Source organism: Gallinula chloropus (genome assembly GCF_964237585.1).
Source record: "Gallinula chloropus genome assembly, chromosome: 2".
In the NCBI taxonomy this organism is placed as follows: domain Eukaryota; kingdom Metazoa; phylum Chordata; class Aves; order Gruiformes; family Rallidae; genus Gallinula; species Gallinula chloropus.
In genome coordinates this window covers 131308206-131332892 of record NC_140086.1, presented here as the reverse complement: position 1 = coordinate 131332892, position 24687 = coordinate 131308206, and the positions used below count along the sequence as shown (strand labels likewise).

The 24687-nt window shown below is 39.3% G+C and overlaps 1 protein-coding gene across 1 annotated transcript in view; it reads left to right on the top strand.

The window, feature by feature from the left end:
• HDAC9 (histone deacetylase 9) overlaps positions 1–24687 on the top strand; it is a gene marked incomplete at its 3' end in the record, with an annotated part of 272117 nt that overhangs the window by 123087 nt on the left and 124343 nt on the right. Inside the window, exons 13-14 of the mRNA XM_084260475.1 lie at positions 11016–11193; positions 17786–17919. Coding sequence (XP_084116601.1) covers positions 11016–11193; positions 17786–17919 — 312 coding nt within the window. The remainder of the gene's footprint in view (positions 1–11015; positions 11194–17785; positions 17920–24687) is intronic.

The window sequence follows — 24687 nt, the reverse complement described above, 5'->3', positions numbered from 1 at the left end:
CATGCAGAGGCTGTATATGCATCATATGCATAAAAGTTACTACAGAAGAAAGAAAGAAGATATTCCTAGCAAGAAGAAAGGCAAGTGCAACAGTATAGCACATACATATTTTTAAAAAAACAAACTTTCTTGTGGGACATTACATTATATACCTGGAGACAAAAATGAAACCTTGAAAATATACCCATGAAAAGATTTCACAACTAATAAACCCTTGTTAGACAATAAAGAAGCACAACCTTGCTTTCAGCACGTTAGTAGCTACAGTTCTGCAACAGAGGGAGAAAAAAAATTTCCAAGCACTAAAAGATTTCATTTGTCACAGGCCCCAAATCTAGAGCATTTGGGGACAGCTATAATGTTATCTTGAGTGAACACAGGGCCAACATAATTAGGAATAAGGAGGTAAGAAGCAAGGGGAATTGTCTGCATAACTTCACTTCATAAAATCCTCCCATAGAAGGTGGCAGTTAGGAAATCTGCATAATAACAAACTTGTCACAAGACAAGGCCAACTAAATACAACAATTAGAATTAACTTTTTTGCTTTGACTGGTTCTCAGAATTCCCCTGCTCCCTCCTCCTGAGTTTCATTACATGTATTTAATGTTGTGGGTATTGATTTGGTACAGTGTTTTCCAGTACGTATTTTCCCAAAATGTGTGGCTCTCATCTTTGTAGGCATTGCTTTAAGAAGCAGCTATTGAAGTGCCAAACCTTCTTTTCAGATACCTTACTGAAATCACCAAATAAACTTCTTGGTTCTCTTCTAGTATATCTAGACTTGAATATGTGTAAATAATCCTTTCTGGCACCTAAACAGAACTACAATGTACCATAAATTGTAATATTATTGGAGAAGACAACCAGACAACCTCCACTAACTGTCAGGTTTTTGGGGGTTTTTTTTGAGAATTATGGGAAGCCCTCTGCTCTTTGACTCTTCCCTCACAGTTCTTGGGACACTGAATTTGTGCTTTGCAGCTGGTTCATCTGCCCCTTTTCAACTGCTTGGGGTCTTGCTGCTCAGCCACTGAATCCAAGACAATCTCCAGCACATGGATGCCTTCCCAGGGTACCATTAGGCTGTGCTTGAGGGAGTGGTTTAAGGGACTTCACCAGCAATGTAGCTCATCTCCTGTGTTGCCTTCCCCAATACACAAATTGAGACACCACCACTACCTTTGTTGGCCCTTGAAACAAAGAGAGAGTCATTCCAAGTACTAAGCAGCCATCCTCTGAGAAATAAGCCATATTCTAATGTAGAAAGTGATTTTTGTTCCATACTTGGACAGTTTTGTGACAATAGCCATCAATATACATACAAATTTTGTTTTCTCTTGTTTCAGGAAGGAAATCGTCCATAGTAAGGAATAACAGGGCCCAGATGGGGAATACAGACTGGGGTTTGGTCTCTAATTTTGTGCCCTTTGGTCTATTAGCATTCGAATTTCTTTTCCTGTAAGTTACTCCTGTATATTTCAGGGAGAGAGAAATACCACACGCAGTGATAAGATCCTTATGTAGCATGATCAAACCCGTGAAACACCTTCCTGAAGGGCTACACTGGGACAAATGTTCTTGCTGTTCCTGCTTCTGCTCCCCAATTCGTATTCTTCTTACTTTTTCCTTAGTTTCCATTTCTTGTATATGTTGTGACATGTCTGAGGATTCTGAAGATGTGAATACACAGAGGACTCTTGTTGGAAAAAGAATAAAGGCAAGAAAGGACTGTAAGATAGCAAAATAGCTTTCAAATTCTAAAAACAGAAAGAAAATTTAGAGCATTATCATAAAGAAGAGAAGGTGGGAAGGCTGGAGCTTAATATTCAGTTGTTCAGATTTCGTAATACTCTGCTCCCTCTCTCTTTTAGTCTCATCCAGTCTTCCACATCAGCCTTTGTGAAAGCAGTCTATCTTCTATGTTTTTTAGAGGGAAACTTAAAGTACATTGTGATGAAGAGAATTAGAGTTTGAATAAACTCATTCATCCTTCCCATGAAATATAACAAGCATTGTGGTCTTTTCTGAACTGTACCTTGCATTTTGAGGGCCAAAATTTGCTCAAAAATGAGCTACTGAGAACATTTATTTTACAGTCTGCATTATGCAATTGGTACTATGCTAGCACATACTATTTTCCATATTACTTTTTAACCCTCTAGTTGTTCTTAAGTCAGCAGACATAAAGGTTTCCCCTCCCCCATTTTCAGTTTGACCATTCTGGCAGTTTTCCCACTTGTTAAAAGCAGAAAATAGCAGGGAAGATGCTGGTTTCAAGAAGTTTTTACTCTATGTAATCAGTTCAAATTATTATTAATATTTGGAATAAGATCAAATTATTTGTGAAGTACAACGAGCTGTACTTGTTGCAGAAATATAGTTATTTCATATGTTGATCATTCTGCAAATAGAATATTTTATATAGAACAGGCCTGAAAATATGTGTTTTGTGATAGTTTCTTCCCCCCCCATCCTTCCTATATTCAAATCCTGTGATTTTTAGCATCTCAAATTCTATCAAAATTTCACTGTCGCGACTTTGTGTGCCAAAAATAAAAACAAGAGCGTGAGCACTGGAGAGATAAAAACATTTTTAAATACTTTGTCACATTTCCAGGCATGTGTGTGCACATATGTATTTTTTCAAGGAACCATATAACTCTTACTACAAATACACTGGAAAAGGGAAGTCTGTTGACATTTTAACCACACTGAAGTAAGGTGTGAGATTTGGCAATGCATCTCTGAAATCTTCAGAAAGGCAGAAGTCCTCCAGCAAAGGACTGGAACTTGCTATCCATCAGGTTACAACTCTGCTGTCACAGAGGCAACAGCAGAAACAGATGGTTTGTACAGAAGAGCACTGGTGCAGGTGATGGCAATACACACATCTGTTGGAGTCTGTGCAGTAGAGACAGTGATCTATGGAAAGAGAACAGAGTCAGCAAAATGCCTGGGTTGCAACTTTTATATTTGCTGACTATAAGGTCCATAGATGCTCCCTGTTCTGACCTCAGGTACCTCCACACAAGAAAGAATGCTTCCACAGAGGGCTTCTCTATACTGTCATGATTTTTTGCTTAGACACCAATGTCTACAATGCATGTGGACTCTTCACTGAAGAGTAGGGTTTTCCAAACATGTCAGACCCAAGTAATGTCCATTGATTCTACGGCAAATCCTGAAGTCAGCAGAGATGCCTATAAAACTGAAGCAGAATCCATTCCAAGTATGTAGAAAACACAATTCTTCATCAGGGCTGCTCTGAATTTAGCCCGGAGACTATTATTTCTCCGCTCAAAGGTTAAACTAATGATTCTTCACTTAAAAGAAAGCATACAAGTCTGTTAAGAAAAAAAAATGGTCTGTGTAAAGTAACAGTGGTATTATTTAATCAGTTTGGTGAAGAGAGTTGATAGAAGAGAGCGATTATTTCCTGGAACGGTGAAACAGGTGGGATGGGTAATTTTCTATTAATTAGTTTTGGCCAACTAACAGTTTAACTGAATGACTGCTGAAAAGCTGCTAGGATTAGGTGTTTAACCATAAAATGCTTTCACATCAAAGTATAAGAAAAAAATACTCGTTAATACTGAAAGAGGGCAAGACATGTGGACAGCTATTTTCCCATCGGTATTCATTTCTGCACTTCTCTGTATTCTTTTTTTGGAAAGCACCAAATGACTTCAGGAAAGCCTTGCGGTATTTCTAGTAAAAGCAATAAAGTAACAAGAATCCTCTCAAGACTTGAAAGAAAAAAAAAGAAAGAGAGAATCAACACACAAGATGTTCAGACAGTCTCTTTCTCCCCTTCATTGTACCCCCATTATATATATACAAATCTCTGGGAGAGTCAGAAAACGAGGAAAAGATTCAGCCGGCAGCGTGAGCTTCTGAGAAGGTGCTGCATTTTCTTTGGATTCGTGCTGCACACGCTGCAGAGTCAGCACTTCAGCAGAAGTGACAGAAGTCGAGTACCTGCCAACCTCAGGAGTCGAGAAGGCAGGTCGAACTAGGAGTGAAACCAGCAACTCAACCAGATTCCTGGAATTTCTCTCCAGTAGAAAGTGCTTTGTCTTCAGGACCCTCCTCACTGTCACTCCCAGACACCATTTCCCACTACTGCTTTCTTCTTAATCATGCTGGGCTTCCACTTAATGACTGCCTGGCTCATATTTCTTCACAAAGGTAGCTGAAAACTTCTTAATGTATTTATCTTCATCCACATTGGACCAGGATAGCTCATGTTTAGATGCTCAGACTTTTGGAAACTCCCCATCCAAGGGAGGTAACTTTTACCATCTGTCCCTTTGAAACCACAAGTCAGCAATCCACTCCCAGCCCAGCACAACAGTGGGGATAAAAGGGGGGCCTGACCCTGCTGTTACACCCTACAACCAGAGGCAAGTGGCTCAGTCGCTGCCCTAAACCCTTGATCCTCTCCTGCAGGACTTGATGAAGGAGTATGCATTATCACCCCATTAATAATCTTTTATCTTCCTCTATTCCTTGCCCCATTTGACAAAAAAAGTTTTCATCCTAATATCAAGTTTTGCCATCCCAAAGGTGCTCCTGACCTAGAAGGGAGGGCAGAGACCTGTGCAGCAGCAACTTTGCTGCTCTAGGATCAGGGGGAGAGGGGGAAAAAAAAAAAAAAAAAAAAAAAGGTGTTTGAGGGTGGTGACCATGTCCTGGGCAGTCACTGCAGTGGGGCCATTCCAAATACTAAACTCTACCTTGGCAGTTGCTGGAATATGCCTGTCTGAAATCCTTCAGAACGCAAGGGGAGGACATGGGGCTGTTTCACTGAATACAGCAACCAGCTGCTTGATGCAGGTCTTCTCTTCCTAGGATACTAAGCAGCTGTGAGGTACCCACTGCTCTTTATCTGCACCTGACACTCACCTGATAAGACTTAATTTCCATTTACCCGTTTTCTAGTCAACACTGTGTTCCTTGGATTATGAGAAGAAAAACCTAAATCCTATAAACAACCTGATAATATATGGCCTAATATACTCAAGGCTAGCTGTCCTGGTTACTTTCCTGTCTATGCTTTTGCTCAATCTAAACCCATTTCTACCTATTCATTCTGTGTGTCTGTATCCATACTTGCTGTTTACTCACTTCCCATAAAAATGCTGATTCTGAATTTGTGGCTGACTATACTTCAGATGGTGATACTGATTTTTTTCCAGTTCTGTTGAAAGCAGTGACCATGGAAGTTTGTGGCTTTACATGTGGTTTTGTAAGAAATAGCATTGGTAGGGCTTCTTGATCATGTGTTTTCCCTAAGTGACAGAGCAGTTTAAAAGACAATATCTCAACATACTCATTTTCAGGGATACCTCAGACCAATTTCTATTTTGGGTTGGATAGATTGACAGAGATAAGTCATTCCTGCACTTTCGCATCAGTGTGCACAAATATTTTCAGAAGATCTCATAACCTATTTTTTCTCAGTTCCTCAGGGCAACTAGTTATAGGGTTTTGGTTTTTGGGGGGGTTTTTGAGAGCAGGCAGAACAGTAGTTCACAAAACTCCTAGACTGAAAGTTAGACTTCCACTTACCTACAGGTCTTTTTCATAGAATGGTTTTGGTTGGAAGGCATCTCAAAGACCATCTAGTTCCACTCCCCCTGCCATGGGCAGGGACATTATCCTCCACTAGATGAGGTTGCCCAAAGCCCCATCCAAACTGGCCTTGAACACTGCCAGGAATGGGACATCCACACCTTCTCTGGGCAACCTGTTCCACTGTCTCGACACACTCACAGTAAAGGATTTCTTCCTTCTATCTAATGTAAGTCTACCTTATTTTAGTTTAATCCCATTACCCTTTGTCTGGTTACTACCCTCGAAAACAGCCCCTCTCCAAACTTTGTCTCAATACTCCTTAAGAATTCATTACCTTTTTCTTTTTTCCCCTCCCTTGCCACTTCTGGGGATATCCAAGGGCAATCCTATTAATCTTTTCATGAGATCCATGATTTCTGAAGCACTGTTAAATAGCTTCATCTAAAGCATATGAGAAGTTTCTGGCTGCCCAAGATTTCTGACTGAGTACAGCTTTGATTTGGACAAAGGTGGCATCTAGGACACTTTAAAGTAGGACTACGCTTTGCTGTGAGTAGAGGCTGCTTTACTGGATGCAGTCACTGGCTGGCCTGGACATGTCTTGGATAGATTCAGCTAGGACTGCACTGGTGAGGTAGGAAGTCAAAGAAGATGGTGGTGAAGATAAGTGACAGGACCTGAAATTACTCTGTTGCTGTGTTGCTAAGAGGGGTCTGGAACACACTAAGCAGTAGGGCCTCCAAGAGAAGCCGCTGGATAAGAAAAGGCAGCGGAGGAAGCATCAGAAATACCTTTCAGAGGAAAGAGCTGGAGGAAGGGCTTAGAAGGCATCAGGTCTTTCTGCTGGGCAGGTTTTGTTTTCATCCTCACTTAAGGCAAAGCTTCCTGCAGCACATACAATAATTGGTCCTTTGGGTAGTTTTCAGAAAACAATGTGGAAATTATAGGAAAAAAGATAACTAGTGAACAGACCGCTAAAAAATGCTTTGAGAGGAAAAACCTTGTAAGATTAGTAGTACTGAAGATCTTTGGGGGATGGAAAAGGAAGGGAGGACGGGCAAAACAGAGGGGTATAAACCCAGCCACAAAATGTGAGAGACCATGAGCAATAATCTCATTATTAGGAGCAGCAAATTTTTAATTTCTTAAGAGGAAAAAAAAAATGTTTTGTACCACAATGAAATACAGCTAAAGCACAAACCTATAAGAGAGCTGTGTATATGCTCATAGATGCTCAGGATTATGGTACAGACATTAGGATTTATTTAAATGTGATTAAACTAAAAATGAACATATCAAGCTAAATTAAAAAGCAGACATTTGAGAGGCTAGGAAAGTTTTTGAGTGAACCCCATGTATTTTTCCTTTGCAAAAATATAACACCTTGAAGGAGCATTAATTCATTAGACAACTCATCCAACACTGATCATCTATTGATCCAACCCAATACACTTATGGGCCACCGGTTCTCACAGACAGAAGAAATAAAGAAGCACTTTTCACTAAAATCACCATAATATACAAAACATTAAGCACCAAAACATACAAATCACACACCTACATGAAAGCAGCATTCATAGTAACCCCAACTGATTCCAGCTCCTTCCAAACAACCAACCTTACAGTAATACTAGGAGAACAACAAATATTTACCTCCCATGCCTGTAAAAGGGTCCATCTTCTCTATAGATACTGGTTCTAAAAAATCCTACTCAAAATAATTACTGAGGGCCTAAGCTGGTTTCTGGAGAGGACGATGAATGGCTCTCCACTTGCTCACAGAGGCCCTAATTGCCTTCCTCTACTAATGAACTAATCTCAGGCACCTGGAACTAGCAGGCTCCATGCCGAGCAGGCAGGGCTCAGGTTACCTAAGAAATGCTCCACATATATTCACACAAATCACTAGCCCTGCAGATGTGCAAATACTGCTTTTGTCATATTGCTGGGGAGATGGACATGTGTTTGCAGTGCTGTAGCACATAAAACCTGAAGATGAATTCATTGTGTTGCTTTAATCCCTTCCAGAGGCCAGGTGGGCATTTGGGGAACCAGATAAGTGTGCTGATTGTCCACATTACTCATTGCATTAATCCACTTGTCTGTGTGATACAGAGCATCTCAGATGCTCACAGCATAAACCTGTAGGTGGTTGGAAAAAAAAAAAATAGATGTATTTCATGAGTGCCTGTTGTCTGTAAAATGAAACCTAATCAGGAAGTTAGCCTAAAACTTTGGCTAAAACCTAAACAAGCCCAAAATTAGCAGATGCCTAGAGTTTTTAAAATTACAGTTAAAGGATCTGGAAGTCACCAGAGGATGTAAGCAAGCCTCAGTATAAGCATTGTGAGACAAACTACTGCACTTTTAACAACTTTTAAAAGGTTTTCACAGGCAAACAATTTTCCATGACCTCAGAAATTAAAGCAGGTGTCATGCAGCTTTCCATCCAACCAGCCTCAAATTTCTTCCTTGGACTGATTATGCTGATAAACACGTGTCAAATTCTAGGTATGTGTCTGGTTTCATTTGAGGGGAGAAGAATGGTATAAACAAAACAGGCTTTAGCAGGAAAAAACAGGAGTGCAAGAACAGGCTCTCTTCTTGGTTTTTGACAAATTGCTGAAATATATGGCTGTCTGGCTTAGCTGATGTTCACACAGGTTGATTAGCATTAAAAAATTCATGTTAATCTGCCTGAAAAATCATGTCATTTGTATTGCTTACATAGATACAACCCCCTGATTTTTTTATAAGCAAAGATAGGAATATATTCCTGAGTTTTCTATATGTTCCAATGTTCCAGTCTTTGCTTTTTTTCTTCAAGACACCACCAAAAAAACCCCTCAAAACCCCAAACCTGCTCAGATTGACTATTTCAAATCAGTCGCCTAGATAGGTTAGATTTTAGATATTGATCAAAGGGCAAACTTACAGCTTCACTGAAAAAGATTGTGCAGGCTTTGCACAAGCGAAATTCAGTTCTGAAATTAAAGGGCAGATAAGGCAGCTCTAAAAGCTTAGAGTTTACCAGCACTGAGCAGAGCCCAAACAGAGACATTGTACACAGTATGAATCACCCCCCACTGACAGCTGAATTTCAAAGATTTCCTTCAGAAGTATGTTTAAATAAAACTGTTTTGTGTAGACTGACAGAATAAACTGCTGCACCCTCACTAGCTTGAGGAGCATTCCAAGAGAGAACAAACCCTTCGTCTTCTGCACTGTCAGAAAAATTAACTCAATTAATGAGTTATCGTTCGTGTGAACAATGAAAGATAATATAAAAAATCCCTTTGATCAAGTAACTACACAGGAAATGGCTATTATTTAATGCAATTAATGCAATCTGTGAGGTTGAGAAGAGCAGGGGACGTAACTGTTCTACTGATTCTGTGTACGACGGTAAGGCTCTGTGTGAAGAAGGCCTGCAGGTAGGAGCCTGGCTTCTACCAAACTGCTAGTTCTCACTCTTTGAAGAGCAGGCAGATGATGGTGAATACATAAGTATCAGACAGACAGTGATGTTGTCATCACTTGACTCTAGGATGCAAGGAGTAATCATGCCACAGACAAGAAAATACCTCCTATGCCTTCTCGACTCTATGTTAGCATTGAGGAAAGTAAGTTCTGAATCCTCACCAAGGAACTGATATACTTCTGTTCTCCATAGGGAAAATATCCAACATGATGGTGTCCATGCATTCTTCCTTTCTGCTCTCCAACCACATGCACCTGTAAAAAAGGTTGCAAAAGATGTGTCTGTCTAGGGGCATAAAAATATCTCCCCTGAAAATTAAAATCCTTAGTGACACTAAGTAAAAAACAAGACATTTATGCATTTCAGGAAAGATTTGCTTAATGTTATGTTATGATCATAAAGAAAGGGGATATGTAGACCTGTTCACATACCTCCAGATATTTCCTGGAATGTATAGCACCATCCTGTCATCCTACATTATAAAAGGAATAGGAAAATTTGGGGACTATACTTAAAGGGAAATGGTTCAATGACCCCAAACTAAGACACTTCTTGTAAAACCTCTTTTGCCTACTCATATTTTCTTTCTTTATTTAGTCACTTATGACAAGGTCCCAGGTGATTTAACCTTCCCATGACCTTATGTCTTTTTACTGAAGTGGTGACCCTAGATATTAATGTGGAGTTTGAGGTTGCTTTTTAAAACATTTGTTCTCATTTCTGCTGTTGCTGATGAGCCCTTGTTTTCTTAAAGGCCTTCTTTTTTCACATGCAGGGTAGACATTCTTACTACCCACAAGCTGTAGAGTCATTCTGCAGTGCACAGTGGGCTGGGTGCTGCCATCTGCCTTTTTACACAGCCTGAACTCTGCTTCACTTCTCTGAGCACATGGCAATACCTCCTTGGCCAGGTCATGTCTCCGAGCTCCTGTCCCAAATAACAGCATATAGCAACACAAGTTGCTACTGGGTTGAAAAAAACCCAACCCTCATATATACATCTCATATATATACCTCATATATAAATCTCTCTCTTATATATGTGCGCACACTTGTATATATGTACTGAGCCCAGGTGAGGAAAAACAAGAAAAAAAACCTCCAACCAAAAACCAAATCAAACCAAAAGAAAACAAACAAACAAACAAAAAAACACAGAAAGAAAAAGTCTTGGGAAGCAATTTTACTCCATGGAATGAGTGAATGCCAAGGTTTCTACTGACTTCCGTGGGATTTCAGCCTTTTTCATGTCAGCAAAACCCACCATCTGTTGACAAACAAAACAGAGGATGAAATGTGCGTTTCTGCTCTGTCTCAGTCTTTTCACACCTGTCTACCTTTTGCTGAAGTGTTTAGCACTGACTACAGCTGGCAGCAGTTGTGACAAAAAAAAGACGGTCCCTAAGTGGGATTTCATGTAACCGTTCCTCAAATCCTAAATGATTCATGAAAACCTATGTGCAAATTGTTCATCTTCTAGAGAGCTCTGGGAACTGAGTCTTCTGTAGAAACTTGACTCACAGTTGCTCAGCAAATTTGGTACTAGGCAGCAAGGACACAGCTTTTCACTTTCAGTGCTGCAGGAAGATTTTATTTTTACTTCTGTAGGGTGATAAAGTTCATATTCTAACATCATATTACGTATTCAATATATTAGAAAAACCTTTTTTAAGTGTCTGCACATGAAGCCATCTTTTCCTCTGTCAGGGAGAACTGACAGGTTGCCTGCTATCACCTACTCTCCAGCAAAGTCAGCAGCCCACACTGTCAGTGTGAAAACATCTGTTGAATGGATTTATTGACTAGGTCTTAGGTGCGAGTTGTTGGGTTTTTTTCTCCACACTGTTTATTACAGCCCTGACCTAATGAACTTAATTTGTTGACATGTTTCCCTCAGTGTCTTTCTTGATCCTGTCTCACATTTCTTTCTACTGTGCTGTTTTCTTGGAAACAGGAGGTTCCAGCACATCGCCGTGTCCACCAGTTGCAAATCTACCAGGCTCAGATGGCTACAGTTGGCATGGCGGGATTAGATAAACATCGGCCGGTGTCCAGGACCCCGTCTTCCCCCGCTGATTCCACATTACCTCACCCAGCCATGGACCAGCCCAGCCAGCATGTCTACACGACTGGTAGGATTCCCTAAAGACTGCTTTTAATAAGCAGGGAAAATGCGTTTGTTCATGTAGGATCAACAGATTTAAATGCCTCGAATGCCTCCAGCAGCAATGCATTCAGTTTTAGCCTTACTGTTCCTCGGTTTTATGACGCTGTACTGGCATCAAGTCAACCAGTGCAGCTGATAAATCACAGGGTTAATATTCACACAGCCATAAATCATTATCATTGACTGGCTCTGGCAATATAGCAACAGGTGCATTTTTGGTGCCTTTAAGTCATTTATAGCTTTTTCTTTCATTTCCCCATCCTCTGGTTCTTTTTTCTGTGTTCTTGTTGCCTGTGTAAAGGGACCACCAAAAAGTTAAAGAAAGACCACCGGCAAGTAGGAGAGCTGCTATATAGTTTGCAATGTCTTCATTTGACAAATTGGTCTATGCTACAGGTTGTTTTTCCTACAGAAAAGGCAGAGCTGTAGCCAGGACTAGGAAGTGATGTTTGTCACAGCTTTAGTGTCTTTCAGCAGTTGTGTGAAGTCTCTACAGAGGCAGGTTTTATGGTCAAGCCCTGGCAGTCACTCGCTATTGGTGTCGTCTGGGCTGCCCAAAGTGCAGTGATGAGAACCTCCAAATTCTTCAGTGAAAGAAAAAAAAATGACAACAGAAACCCCATTTCTTATTTTAGGTAATCTGACCTTGCAAGAGATTTCAACTTTTTAAGACCCTGGCTCTCAGTGTAACATTTCAGAATGGTTAGAAGTAAAGATTCACTTACTTTGTGCACAATAAAGGGGAAATCAATACTTGGAAATACTGTTTATTCAATTTTCTGCCAGTAGTATTAATTGCTTTACAGCAGTTGGCAGAACTTGCCATACCCAGAATGCTTATAGCTCTTCAGCTGTGAGCATGGGTTGATGTAGAATGGAGTCCCTAATGGGCATTATATGAGGTATGTGTGTTCTCCCCCTCTCTCCAATTACAATGTGGACTTGGAAAGCAAAAAGTTAATATTTTCTTTTAAAGTGCATAAGAAAAAGAGATGTCCTTAACACACTGCCATTAAGTGGGTAAATGGATGAAAGATGACATTCAAAGAGGAAATACATAATTTCTTCTCCTGTAAATACACTTTCATTTCCCCTTGTTGGGTTACAAGCATTTGAATTGTACAGGAAGAAACATGGTAATGCACTTGCCATGAGCTTTGTAAAGGCACGGCCAGCTGTGTATAGACAGGACTTTTAAACCAGGCCACTGTTTTTCTCATTGTGGTTCACAGAGTCCCAAAAACATTGTAAAATCATTATAAAAGATTCACAGAGCACACCAAAAGTGAGTTTATTGTGCACAGGCTTCAATGTCCTGTTCAACAGTCTGCAGTTCCACTGCAAAAGTCAAATGGAGTTATAAATCTAAAGGCTGCTGTTTCTGTCTGCTTGGTGAGTTTACTGACCTCCCTTTACAAGTGCCCAGAAAGGGAACCAGAATTAAGGGGGGGACTTGTGGCATCAGAGAAACTGATTAAGAAATAAAATGAAGTTGAGATGGAAGAACAAGAAAAGGAAAGATGTAGTATGGTGATGATGTCAAGAAATGGAACATACCAGTCATGACAGGCTCAAGCTCTAACACAAGGAAGCCTGATGGCTTCTTCACTGGAAATGCAGACAGTGTATATGCAGTTTAACCTTTGTGAAATTTTACTACATGAGCAACAGTAGTGGAAAGAGAGAAGGAAAGAGAAAAAAAATGCATCTTATCCCAACCGAGAGTCTCAATTCTTCATTGAACTCCTTTCTCCAAATCTAAAGCATCTTTATCTTGAGTCCTTGTTTCTTTTGTTGAATCAGAGCATGCCACCTCTGCAGTCACAATGAGACCCCTTGTTTCTACTTGAAGAAGTCCCTTTCACTGATATAGAATCATAGAAAGGTTTGGGTTGTAAGGGACCTCAAAGATCATCTAGTTCCAACCCCCTGCCATGGGTAGGGACACCCTTCAATAGACCAGGTTGCCCAAATCCCCATCCAGCCTGGCCTTGAACACTGCCAGGGAGGGGGCATCCACAGCTTCTCTGGGCAACCTATGCCAGTGCTTCACAGCGTTCAAAGAAAAGAATGTCCAAACCTACCCTCCTTTGGTTTGAAACCCATTACCCCTTGTCCTGTCACTCGATGCCCTTGTAAGAAGTCCCTCTCCTGATTTTCTGTAGGCCTCTTCAGGTACTGGAAGACCACAATAAGGTCTTCCTGGAGCCTTCTCTAGGCTGAACAAGCCCAACTCTCTCAGCCTGTCTTCATAGGAGAGGCGCACCACCCCTCTTTGTGGCCCTCCTCTGGACTCCCTTCGACAGCTCCATGGCCTTTTACTGGGAGCCCCAGAGTACTCCAATTGGGCTCTCACAAGAGCAGGGTAGAGGGGGAGAATCAGCTCCCTTGACTTGCTGGTTATGCCTCTTTTGATAGGTCTCCATGCTTACAGACTGATATGGAAAACCTTTATCATTACAGTTTCTGAGTATATTAAAAATAGGACCATATTCTGTACAATGAGATTAGCATCCTTGGAGTAACAATGAATAGACTTTTCAACATCATCAGTTTTAATACAGTTTCTGTGAGCAGCTAGGTAGATATGTGTACTATTAATGTATGGTATGGTATGGTATGGTATGGTATGGTATGGTATGGTATGGTATGGTATGGTATGGTATGGTATGGTATGGTATAGAAAGATTTTATTGTGCATAGTATATCCTGGGTCGGGATGCTACCATAGCATTTATTCATTGGTCATTGGTAAAAAAGCAAGCCACACCAAATTTTCTCTAATTTTATACAACCTTTCCAAAATCCTTTAGGGTGCAATCCCTGAGCAACTTTGATCACAGTGCTGACCTGTTCTGTGCAGAGGGTTTGACTAGGGACCTCTGGAGCTCCCTTCTGACCTAAGCAATCCTGTGGCTGTATGATTTGGTCCCTTAAGAGAGCATAAGATGCAACCTGCCATTGACTAAAGCAGTCGCTATGCTACCATTTTTAAATGCATGGAAGGCAGAAATAGGTGAATAGAAAGGGAGAAAATTCTAGTACAGCATGAAGTGAGGTCAAATTCGGACCTTATAAATTAATGCAAAAGCACCTTCCTGCTTTGAACTATTTCTTACTGGTGGTTTTGGGTTTTTTTCTTATTTAAAAACAATATATACTTGGAAGACAAAAAAGGTAGAAAGAAAACTCTTGTGGCAGAACATTATGCAGGGATCAAAATGATCCTGTATTTTTTTTAGTAGTGAGATAAAATGTTCTTAGCCAGATATCTGAAGGGAATGAGAATGGTGGTGGTGGTTGTGAGAGAGCTATATAATATGTAAGCAGTATATACCCAAGTTAATGAGTTAAAGATGGAAAAAATATTAAATCTACTTGATGATCATTTAAATGCTTTACAGAATATTTGACATTTTTCAGTTCAGATTTTTCTCTGAATAGTTTATTAGATATTCTTCCGTTGGGTTTTCTTATCAGTACTGTTGCTCTTCAGGACTTTCAGCTTCTTCAAAGCATGCTGTTAATAAAAAATTTTTATGTCTTTTGCTCTCTCCTCTGTTTAAAATATTATTGAAAGAAGCTGACCTAAATAAAGTATTTTGGAAAGGAATAAGTGTTAGGGAGTCCCCACCAGGAAGACCTTGTTTTTTCTGACTTAATGCAAATTCAGTTTCTTTTGTCCTGTGTCCCCTATCATTATAAGGTTCAGTGGTGCCACCATCCCAGTCTGTCATCAGGGCCACATTCTGACCTTGGTAATATTGGTGTAAATCCAGAATAAATCCACCAGTCTCAGTGGAGCTGCTCAGATTTACACAAGGAATCCGAGAGTAGAATCTGGCTGTAGGCATTTGTTCTGCAGAGACAGAATAACCATCTTTTATTAATATTTCACAGCAGTCTGCAATTGAAAACATTTGTCTTTCTCTCTCCCTCTCTTTTTTTGTGGGGGTGGGGAGATTATTGGCTGAATCCCGTTAGGGAAATCCTACAGGCTATTTTTAGCAGTAAACTCTACTGCTGCATTGTGGTATTGTACCAAGCACATGTGCTATGTGACCAGCAGCCATACCTCTGATTTACTTGCACATCCTAAATCAATTTAGATGCTTGTAATAAATTAAAACGTATATTCCAGTCTTTTCTTAAGGCAATTAATTCTGCTAGAAATAAATTTTTCACTAATTGGTGTGAATATCTTACTATTGAAAAGTTTGGACTAGAGATTTCTGCCACGCACTACTGACCTGACCCAATTAAACTAATTTTTGATTCTGAAAAAATAATCACTTACAATGACATCACATTTCTAGTTATATTCTCTTTTGGGAAAAATATTAGTGCACTAAGAAAGGGTCATTTATGTCAACTAGAGGAGGCATACTGAATACATCGTTTCAGCATTTCACTTCAAAAGCACTGTCTAGTTGCAGCCCTTTTATAGGTTGTCAGAAAGTGTCATTATTACAAAACTTCTTTATTCTGTGTAATAATAAGATAATAAAATATATATCTAATATTTGTATTAACTACAGTGTGGGCTATGCAAACCTAACCCCATAGGGAGCATTGATAATTAAAATAGAACAGTTGTTGAGAGAATGGCAGGCGGGGACGCTTTCAACTTTCAGTTACTTTTGTTAACATTTGACAAGTGTTTCCATTCAAATTCGTTGGATTTAACTGCCTAGGATGCCTAAGTGCTTCTGAAAGTCCTGATTCAGGTACTTTTAGCATCCAAACACCTTCTCTCTGTTGGGGTAGAAGATGGGAGGGAAATTTTCTTATCTAATGATATAACAATCACTTGCAAACTGTACAGTCCGGTTATGCTACAGACAGTAGAAGTTAAAATTTTGGGAGCCAAGAAAAGAAAAGCAAGTTATGTGAGCATGCACTTATTTCTGTGCATACTTACAATTTCAGATAACATACAAGAACTCATGATAGAGCAGCAAAACTTATAAATGGTGCAGTGCAAAGAACTGCAGAGAAAGGAAATTATTAACTGCTTTGGCAACGCCAGCAAAGATTTTAAGCTACATTAGTTTATTAGCTCCAGATTTTCACTGTTTCTTTCTTTTCTTTTCCTTTAAAAGTAAACAAATCAAGAAAGTAAATAGAAGAATTTATTGCTAATGAGCTTTTTTTTCTGTTAACTAATCATTTACTGTGAACTTATTCATGCTGCACATAGGTATTATTATTGTGTTCTCCTTATGCTAAACGTGATTGTTGTATTATCTTTTTGGCTTAAATAGCAAGATCCCAAAGGATCAGTTCTAAAATGCATGAGCTAAGAAATATGGCAGCATAAATATTTCTAGAACAGCATAATTTTCTGGCTGGCTTCTCACTGAATTATCTCAGAACCTTAACTTCGCATTCCCCACAATGTATGCAGATTCTTATTCAATAGAGTTTTTAAGCACTTTATTAAAGTTCAATATCCATTCAAGAATGTTGCTGAATAAGGGCAGTATTAAGCATCTTGTTGAATCTGGCCTTTAATTTTGTATTTTCTTCACTGGCTGACTTTTCAGTAGCAGGCTAACACAATTTTCCCAGAACTGTGTTGGCATCCCCAGTAGTGGTGGCACATAAGAAAGAGGTTTTGAATGCCAAGTTTTGCAGCTTGGAGAAATTTTTAATTTGAGTCCCTTTCAACTGTAAGGGGAAGAAAAATGCAAATGTTTCCCAAATCAAAATGGTTCATGGGGTAAGAAAAGTGGGTTTTGTTCCAGACATATCTGAGGGAAATGCAAACAATAAGTAAATAAATTAAATCTCTTTTTTTCAGTGTTTCAGAGAAGTTTGAAAAACTTGAAAACTAAGTGTAGCTAGAGCCTACTTGCTAAAATTTCTCTTTTGCTCCCAGCACACAGCTAGAAATCAATGTGATATTGATAGCTGTTCTGTCCTTGGATAAATGAGCGTAGAAAATTCAAAAGGAATTTTCAAAAGGCATTGCAGTCTAACAACGGGATTTGTCATAATTGAGCAGTGGGTGGAACTTTTCATTTTAATGAAAAAGGACTCTGGCTGCCACTGCTACAGTCTCTGAAATTTTTTTTTAGAGATCTGATTTAATACAGTGTTAGTTAAGCAGTACAAATAGAGTGGCATTGTCACTTCAATATTAGTTTTAAAAGGTATTTCTGAGTTATTTTCCTTACACTTCTATGAATATATTGCCTTTTCTTGCTGTATATATAGCTTGATTAACAACCTTAGCTGATCTGACCCACTAGAGAAAGAGAAAATAAATGATTCAGTAATAGGGCTGAGTTATTTCTAGCCAAGCTTTAGCATGACACCACTTGATTTCCTTCTTTTTTACAGTTAATTTTGCTTACTCTTTGGAATTTTACCCTCTCAATATCACAAGATGTATCTTTTATTTCAAAATTCAGTGCCTCAGAATAACAGGGAATTAAGATCCAGAATTTTCTTCTTGCCCTTACTGACAGGTGTTGTAGCATGTATGACATGCAAGAGCATAACCTGCAATTTCTTCACTTTTTCTTTCTTATTGTGCTTTCTTTGTGCCAAAGGTGTTGTGTACGACAGTCTGATGCTGAAGCACCAGTGCATGTGTGGCAACTATGCTAATCACCCTGAACATGCTGGAAGGATCCAAAGCATCTGGTCAAGGCTGCAAGAAACTGGGTTGCTAAACAAGTGCGAGGTAATAAAAAAGGAAGACCAGATACTCGACTTGTTAAAGTAAATTGCAGGTTTATTAAATCTTAAATCTGTCCTATTTCTGTAGGAATTATTTGAACTTAACTGACGATATTAAAATAATGCATTTTAGGAAAGTACACATCCCAATCAGAAGACAAAGAATTTACACATTGAAAACACATTTTTCCACATTCATCAGAATTTAAACTCCAGACATGACTCTGGCCCTCACCTTGGTATAAGAAAATAGACAAGAAGTAGTCAAATGGCAAGTGTAGTCCTTCCAGTAGAATAGTTCTTAACTTTTTCAAGCATCTAAGGACTTAACTTTCATAGTAGCATAGAACACTGCTTTTTTTTTTTGAATGTAGTTTGTATCACTCCATAAGCACATTGCATCTTGTCTTATTTCAGACTCTAAAGTCTGTTTTCACAGCATTTTCATTTGCCAGGTGTAAAATGGGTACAAAGTAAGAACTTGAGACATTCAAGCACAATTTCTAGGTGATATAAGAGCAAATGTGGAATTTGATTTCCCTCACAAAATTACACAAAATATGGGCTCTGAGGTTCATATATGGCTTGGGTTACCAAAAAACAGCCTTTTCCTGACATTTACTGCTTCCTATGGGTTGTGCAGCACTGTCAACTTCTGCAGAAGCCTTTGGTGATTGCGGGTGCTTACTGCATTGCAGCACCGGTTAACAAAGTTCAACACAAATTTGCTTGTATTTTGCAGGATACCAAAACTGCCTGGGCTCTTATGCTCTGTCCTGATTAATGACTTGACTTTATATACTGGTACAACAGGTCCCTTTGATTAGCTATTAGTGACTGTTCATGAAGCTTTTCTGCAGGTAGCCTGGCGTACTGGGCAGTGAGATACTGCAAGCACTATGAATGGATTTGTAGTATACACTCATCTAACTAGATGGCAGCACTCTAACAGGCTAAGTCTTGGTTTTAGCTTGGATAATTTTTTTAGTCCTTGAGAAGACTTTCTTTCAGCAAGGCCCTCAAGGCTACATATCACATGAGTGGTTTCTCTGGTGGGATCACCTACTTAAGGAGTAAGTTAAACATGCAGCCAAGTATTTTACTAAAATAAGGCTTAGCTACCTTCTTGACTCAGGACCTGTATTAAAAAGAAAAGATAAAAAATGAAGAAAATAAGTAAAATACAGTGCATTACTATGTATTACTTTCTTCAGTAATAAACAGATATTGCTGAACAGTAAATTGTGTGGACCCACAAAAGGTCTAAATATGAAAAGTGGTATGGATTAGTCTGAGATACATGCAGTCCCATAGTTTCCTGGAAGATTTAAAGTTTCCTCTTACAATTTTGCAATTCCAAAAACTGAAATATAATCTATTAGGTCTTGCAATATCCAGTGAGTGGGCAGAGAGGAAATAAGTCACTTCATGTCGAATGGCTGGAATGTGAAACAATTTGTCAAAATGTAAATTCTGATGATAAGACTTTGAGGAACCTCATTATGAGGCTGGTGCATAGATGTGGTGTTTATCTTGATCCTCTTATGTAGCTAAGGATAGGTTTATATTTGATGATGCAATCTGTCCTTTGCTTCACTGAATTCTGTAGCACTTGCTTGACATCAAATGCATCCTTAAATCTGCTCACTTTTCAAAATAAGACTTCAGTGATTCACATAATCGGTGCTCTGGTTCTTTAGAAAAGTCATTCAGCTGAATATATGACTCATGTCTCTAAAGGAGTGATTACTACATTATTCAAGAAATAACTGGCCACTATTAAACTGCATTCTGGACCATAACACACTCAGGATGCAGAGTCAAAGCACCACGGGCAACTGCACTGTCTCTTTTACTGACTTCTGAATGCCCCCTCATGGACCATTAGTATTTCTTAATATAATTTCTCAACATAATTTCCCACAGTTTCTGTCGGAAGGAGTGAGGAGATCGCTGGTCAGGTTTTGCCTTGTGTACTGACTGCCTCATGCACCAAGTCTGAAGGGCAGCTTAGGAACAGGAACCTGTCAGAGCCACTTACGAAATCCCCTGCAGCAACTGTGAATCTTCTTTTTTTTCTGTGATTCTGTGATTCTCTTTTTCTAAAACAATTGTCCCACAAGAGGGCTGCAGTCCCACCCTTTGTCTGATGAGGAGTTTCAGGATCAAAGCTAGTTCATTCAGACGTAGCTTGGATCTCTTTACTTTGCAATGTGTATATCCTTAGCCACAGGTTTGTGCCAGGAGGCCCTCCCTATTTTCTCAATCTAGCAATTTAACCTTATGAAAATGAGCACTCTATACCTGTAAAATCTTTTTTAACTATAGCAAGACTCAAAATGTGGTTCCTAAATCATGTGGTATGGATTAACCCCTCTCATGCAGCTCTGATCTATGGCCCTGGAGATACAACCTGGTGCTCAGAGTACTGTCCTCCCTAACTGGACCCAGACAATACCACGCTTGCTGCACTTAAGAGATTGTTCTATAGACTTAATCTGTTGCCTATTTGTATTGCTCATATTGCTCACATATATAGCATTTTTAAAACATAATTCAGTAAAACCATAACCAGGTTTAACAGCAGTACTCCAAGCTGTGTCTTCACTACAAACTAAAATGTGCCTGTGACTGTTCTCCACCGCTGTAGCCAACTAGCATGGAAAGATCCATGTTCATACTACCAGGAATGCTCTCGGCCCATGCCAGTGACCAAACCGTGTCTGGGAGTTGTTTCGGAGAGTGCTAGTTGCTGTTCAGCCAAAACGGTGTGAAGGACCACTTTAGCAATTTAATAGTACAGATGATTGCGTTCCTCTGCCTGGGAATGTTTCCTGGCACTGCTTAATTTACTACTGCAGACAGAGCCAAAAGGCCCTGCTTCTCCAGACTGTATTTTGTCTTTCTAGCCGTAGTTATTTGAGCTCTAGAGTTACTCAAACTGCAGCTTAGAGGATTTCTGCTAAATTGAGAAACTAGTTCTAGCTTTCAGACTTTTTTTTTTTTAATCACATCACTCTTCCACATAGATACATTACTTCCCCCACTGGCTTGACAAAGGAGAAACACATTCAGGCCTTGGCCAGCCCTGAATGGAATTTGAGAGACCAGTCTCTGACTGAGTCCAGTGCAATAGAGTGGAGTAATTTTTCCCCCTTACTGGACTTTTAAATAGTCCTAATATATATTTATTGCAAAAGTAAAATTTAGGCACAATATTTTTGCATTAGATTAAAATCTTTGTGTGTGTTTAGTGAAATACCAATTCTGCATTCGTTAGAAGCTGACAGATGTGGAACAGGGAATTCTCAAATGCAACACCAGCACAGGGCAGCTAAAAGATGCAAAGATTGGCATAAAAACTGTTGGTTGGGGGTTTTTTTTTGGTAATTTTCTCATGGTAAAGGGCAATGCCTTACCTTTGGGGCAAAAAAGGGACTGGATTATGTTTTGGTAGTGGTGTCTGCTTTCTACTTGTTCTAGGGAGAGGAAGTATTTACATAACTCCTTTGGGGCCATAATTTATGCACACATGACTGACATTAGGCTGCACTGATCGGCACAGTTTTAGAAATGAAAAGAATGTAGACACGGTCTCACTTTGTGCCCCCACCTCTACTTCCTGTAGGGACTGTGGTCCAGGAACATTTTTCTTTTCAGCCTGGAATTTGATCTGAATTTTGGTAGTTTTCTGGATTAGGGAGATATCTTATACCTCCTGCTGTCCACATCTGATAGAGTGAAGAGAAGGAAAGAATTTAAAGATTGAGAAACTTTTAGTCTGCCAGATCATATAGACCAAGATAGATGAAAAAAAATCCATAAGGCAGTAAAATTAGTCCACAAAGCACTGGAAGACCAAAACACATGAAGAGAATAAATGCATCTTGATGTGGGTACATGCATGTCAGAGGTATGCTTGCAATTCCCACATAATGGAGACAAAGCAAGTGATGTGGGTATACTGACTGGCAAAAGATCTATATTATCTGTGTGTATTTTGAAAGACAAGAGTAAAGTTAACAGCTATAAAAAAATCCCAGAAAAATAGGAAAAACTCTGAAGACCTTGTTCACAAACTAGATGCCCTAAGTGAATTTCAGAGACACTATCTCCATACAAACAGCTGCAGTAAAGGCAATGGGCACCTTACACTGAGACACCAGAGTGAGAAATATTCCTTAAGCTATGTCAACAATTTCTGTTAGTTCAGCAGAAACAGGTGGTGTCACCTTTGTCTTTTTGAATCTCTGACTGTGCAAGAGTTTACTCTGCTGAAATTCCAACCAAAATCTTCAGGTTAATAGAGGTTATTGGTGTGAAACTTCAGTGGTCTGTTTTAAACAGAAGACCAGACTAGAGAGTCATCTTTGACCTTAAATTCTGTGAAAGGCAAAAGCATTTTTCTCATGGTGAGAATAACTTTCTAGCTCTTGACTGATTTTTCAAAGCACTCAGGTGCAGTATTCTGGTTTCGTGAGATGTAACAGCTCCTCTGTTGACGAGGGAACTGCATATGTCAGAGGAGAAAGCCAACACACAAATTGTCATGCGCATCAGAAAAGGATGACTTGTTTGCTACTAAGGATGTAGTATTCAAGTCCCCCTGAATGAAACAAATACTGTGCATAAGTTCTCCTATGCTATTTCCTCCTTTTTCACTGGCATTACGCCAATTTTCTGCTTCCTATGACATTTTAGACTTTTGATAGTACCATGGCCAATGAAAATTAAGAAAGACACTTTAAAATAAAAAAGATGTGGATAAAAGTATATGTGTAAAGTTATACAAATGCATATGTTATGTTTTCTGATAACTCGTGCCAGTGAGAGCCAGAAGCTATTGCTCTGCAACACTGAAGTTACATGATTCCAGATTCTGGCAAATAAATTATGTGCTGCATGCTAAAATCACTGTGTAAGAAGAATTGTTCTTAGCAAATATTACAGGTAATTTTTAATAGCAGTTATTTTTCCTCTGTTTAGCCTTAGATTCTTGGAATTTTAATATTATTGAAAATAGCTTGATGGGCAAAGATACTTTAAGGGTGGGATGAAAGGAACAGTAAATGAGGAGATGGGACTCTCTACCCTTCCCTTTCCTCCTGCCTTTTACTGTCTAAACATGCTAGCTGATGCTCCAGGTGAGACCTAGAGAAGCTGTGGAGAGCAAGCAGCTTTGGGCTGTGCCTTACCTGCCTGGCAGCTCAGCAGTTGGCTACACTCCAAAGACCTCACTGCTGGGAGCAGCCTGGAGTCAGGGGTCCTGCTTGGTGCTACTTGGTTTCTGCACTGAACCTGTTTCTGCAGAATCCTTTTCTGCCCTGGAAATACTGTGTAATAGGTAGCTCCTTGGCAAAATTTTTTCAGGAGGCCACTTGCAGACCCTACTCTGTTAGTGCAAATCCCTATATTCTATAGGATATCACAGAACTCCCTGTTGTAAGAAATCCAGCTGGCTGTGAGGCTTTTCTGTGGTTGGAGTGATACAGCATTTAACAGTATTTTAAAGGGTCAGACAATTAACTCTCTTGAACATCTCTTAAAGAGTTTTTGTATAACTTGTAGAAAATATATGACCAGAGAGTGGGTATTTTACTCGAGGTTCTTTGATGTGACCTTCATAAAATACCATTTTACTGTTCTTATACATGTCCCAAAAAACAGCCGCCTTTTCTATTTTGCTGTAGATCATTTGGTATATAGATTTTAATCAGCTTAGTAGAAAAATAGAGCTTAATGAGAATGGATGAACAAATAAATGTTAGCATTCACCTCACTTGTGAAGAAAAACATTTTATCTGACCCAGAAGAACCATTACAGAGTCTACTGACTCCATGAAGTAACATAATGTGCTGATTTTGATTGTGCAACTGTGTGTTAAAAGGATGTGAGTGCACCGCTACAAATTCTCATGTGAGACTGGGAGAGGCTTGAAGAAATTAGAGAAGAAAAGGGGTTTATTAAGTCATTTAGTTCTTGGATCATTCCCTAAAATGTTGTTTTCCACTGTTCAGTCAAGCTTTAAACACTGCAAGAAACAGGGCTTCCACCATTTCCCTGAGGGAAATTACTTCCCCTGAGGGATGACTTCCATAGTCAGCTAGATCTAACACTCAGGAAATTTTTACTGATTAGTCAGAAAAAATTGCTACTGCTTAACTTGATATAAATTGTTCATGGTTCTTCAGACCCTCCCCTAGGCACCTCCTTTCTTCTGCAGAGCACATACTCTTTAATATTTATAATATTGCTTTCTTCTCCAATGAAGAGGTTGGTGCTGTCTGATGTGCATGAGTAGTTGACGGGTATAATAACTATAACTTGACCTCTGGAACTGAGTGGTGTTTCTGTATATGGGTTAATCCATCTATTAAAAATTGTATGGTCTATTTAGATAACTTCTTTACCTGTTTCTGTCTAGACCTTGACAGTCAGACAGATACACAGTCTAAGTTGTGAGAGATTTTGCCCCAGGTACTTATAAGGACCAGCTCTGCAAATGAAGTTCAAAACCTTAAAAATAAGCTGTTTTCTCTCTATGTTATTCAAGATCAATAGTAAAGATGATCTTGGGACCAGAACTTTGTTGACAGTGCTGTTTATTTTGCCCAAACCTGAACAAAGTCTGTTTCACGTTGCTGTGTCTGCAAAGGCTGTGCAGCAGTAGCACAAGCAGAGAAGTAAACAATTTTCTGACTAGCTGTAGTTCCAAATACATACAAGGAAGAGATCAGCTGAATAAGAAAGTGTTAGTTTTAGTCTTTTCTT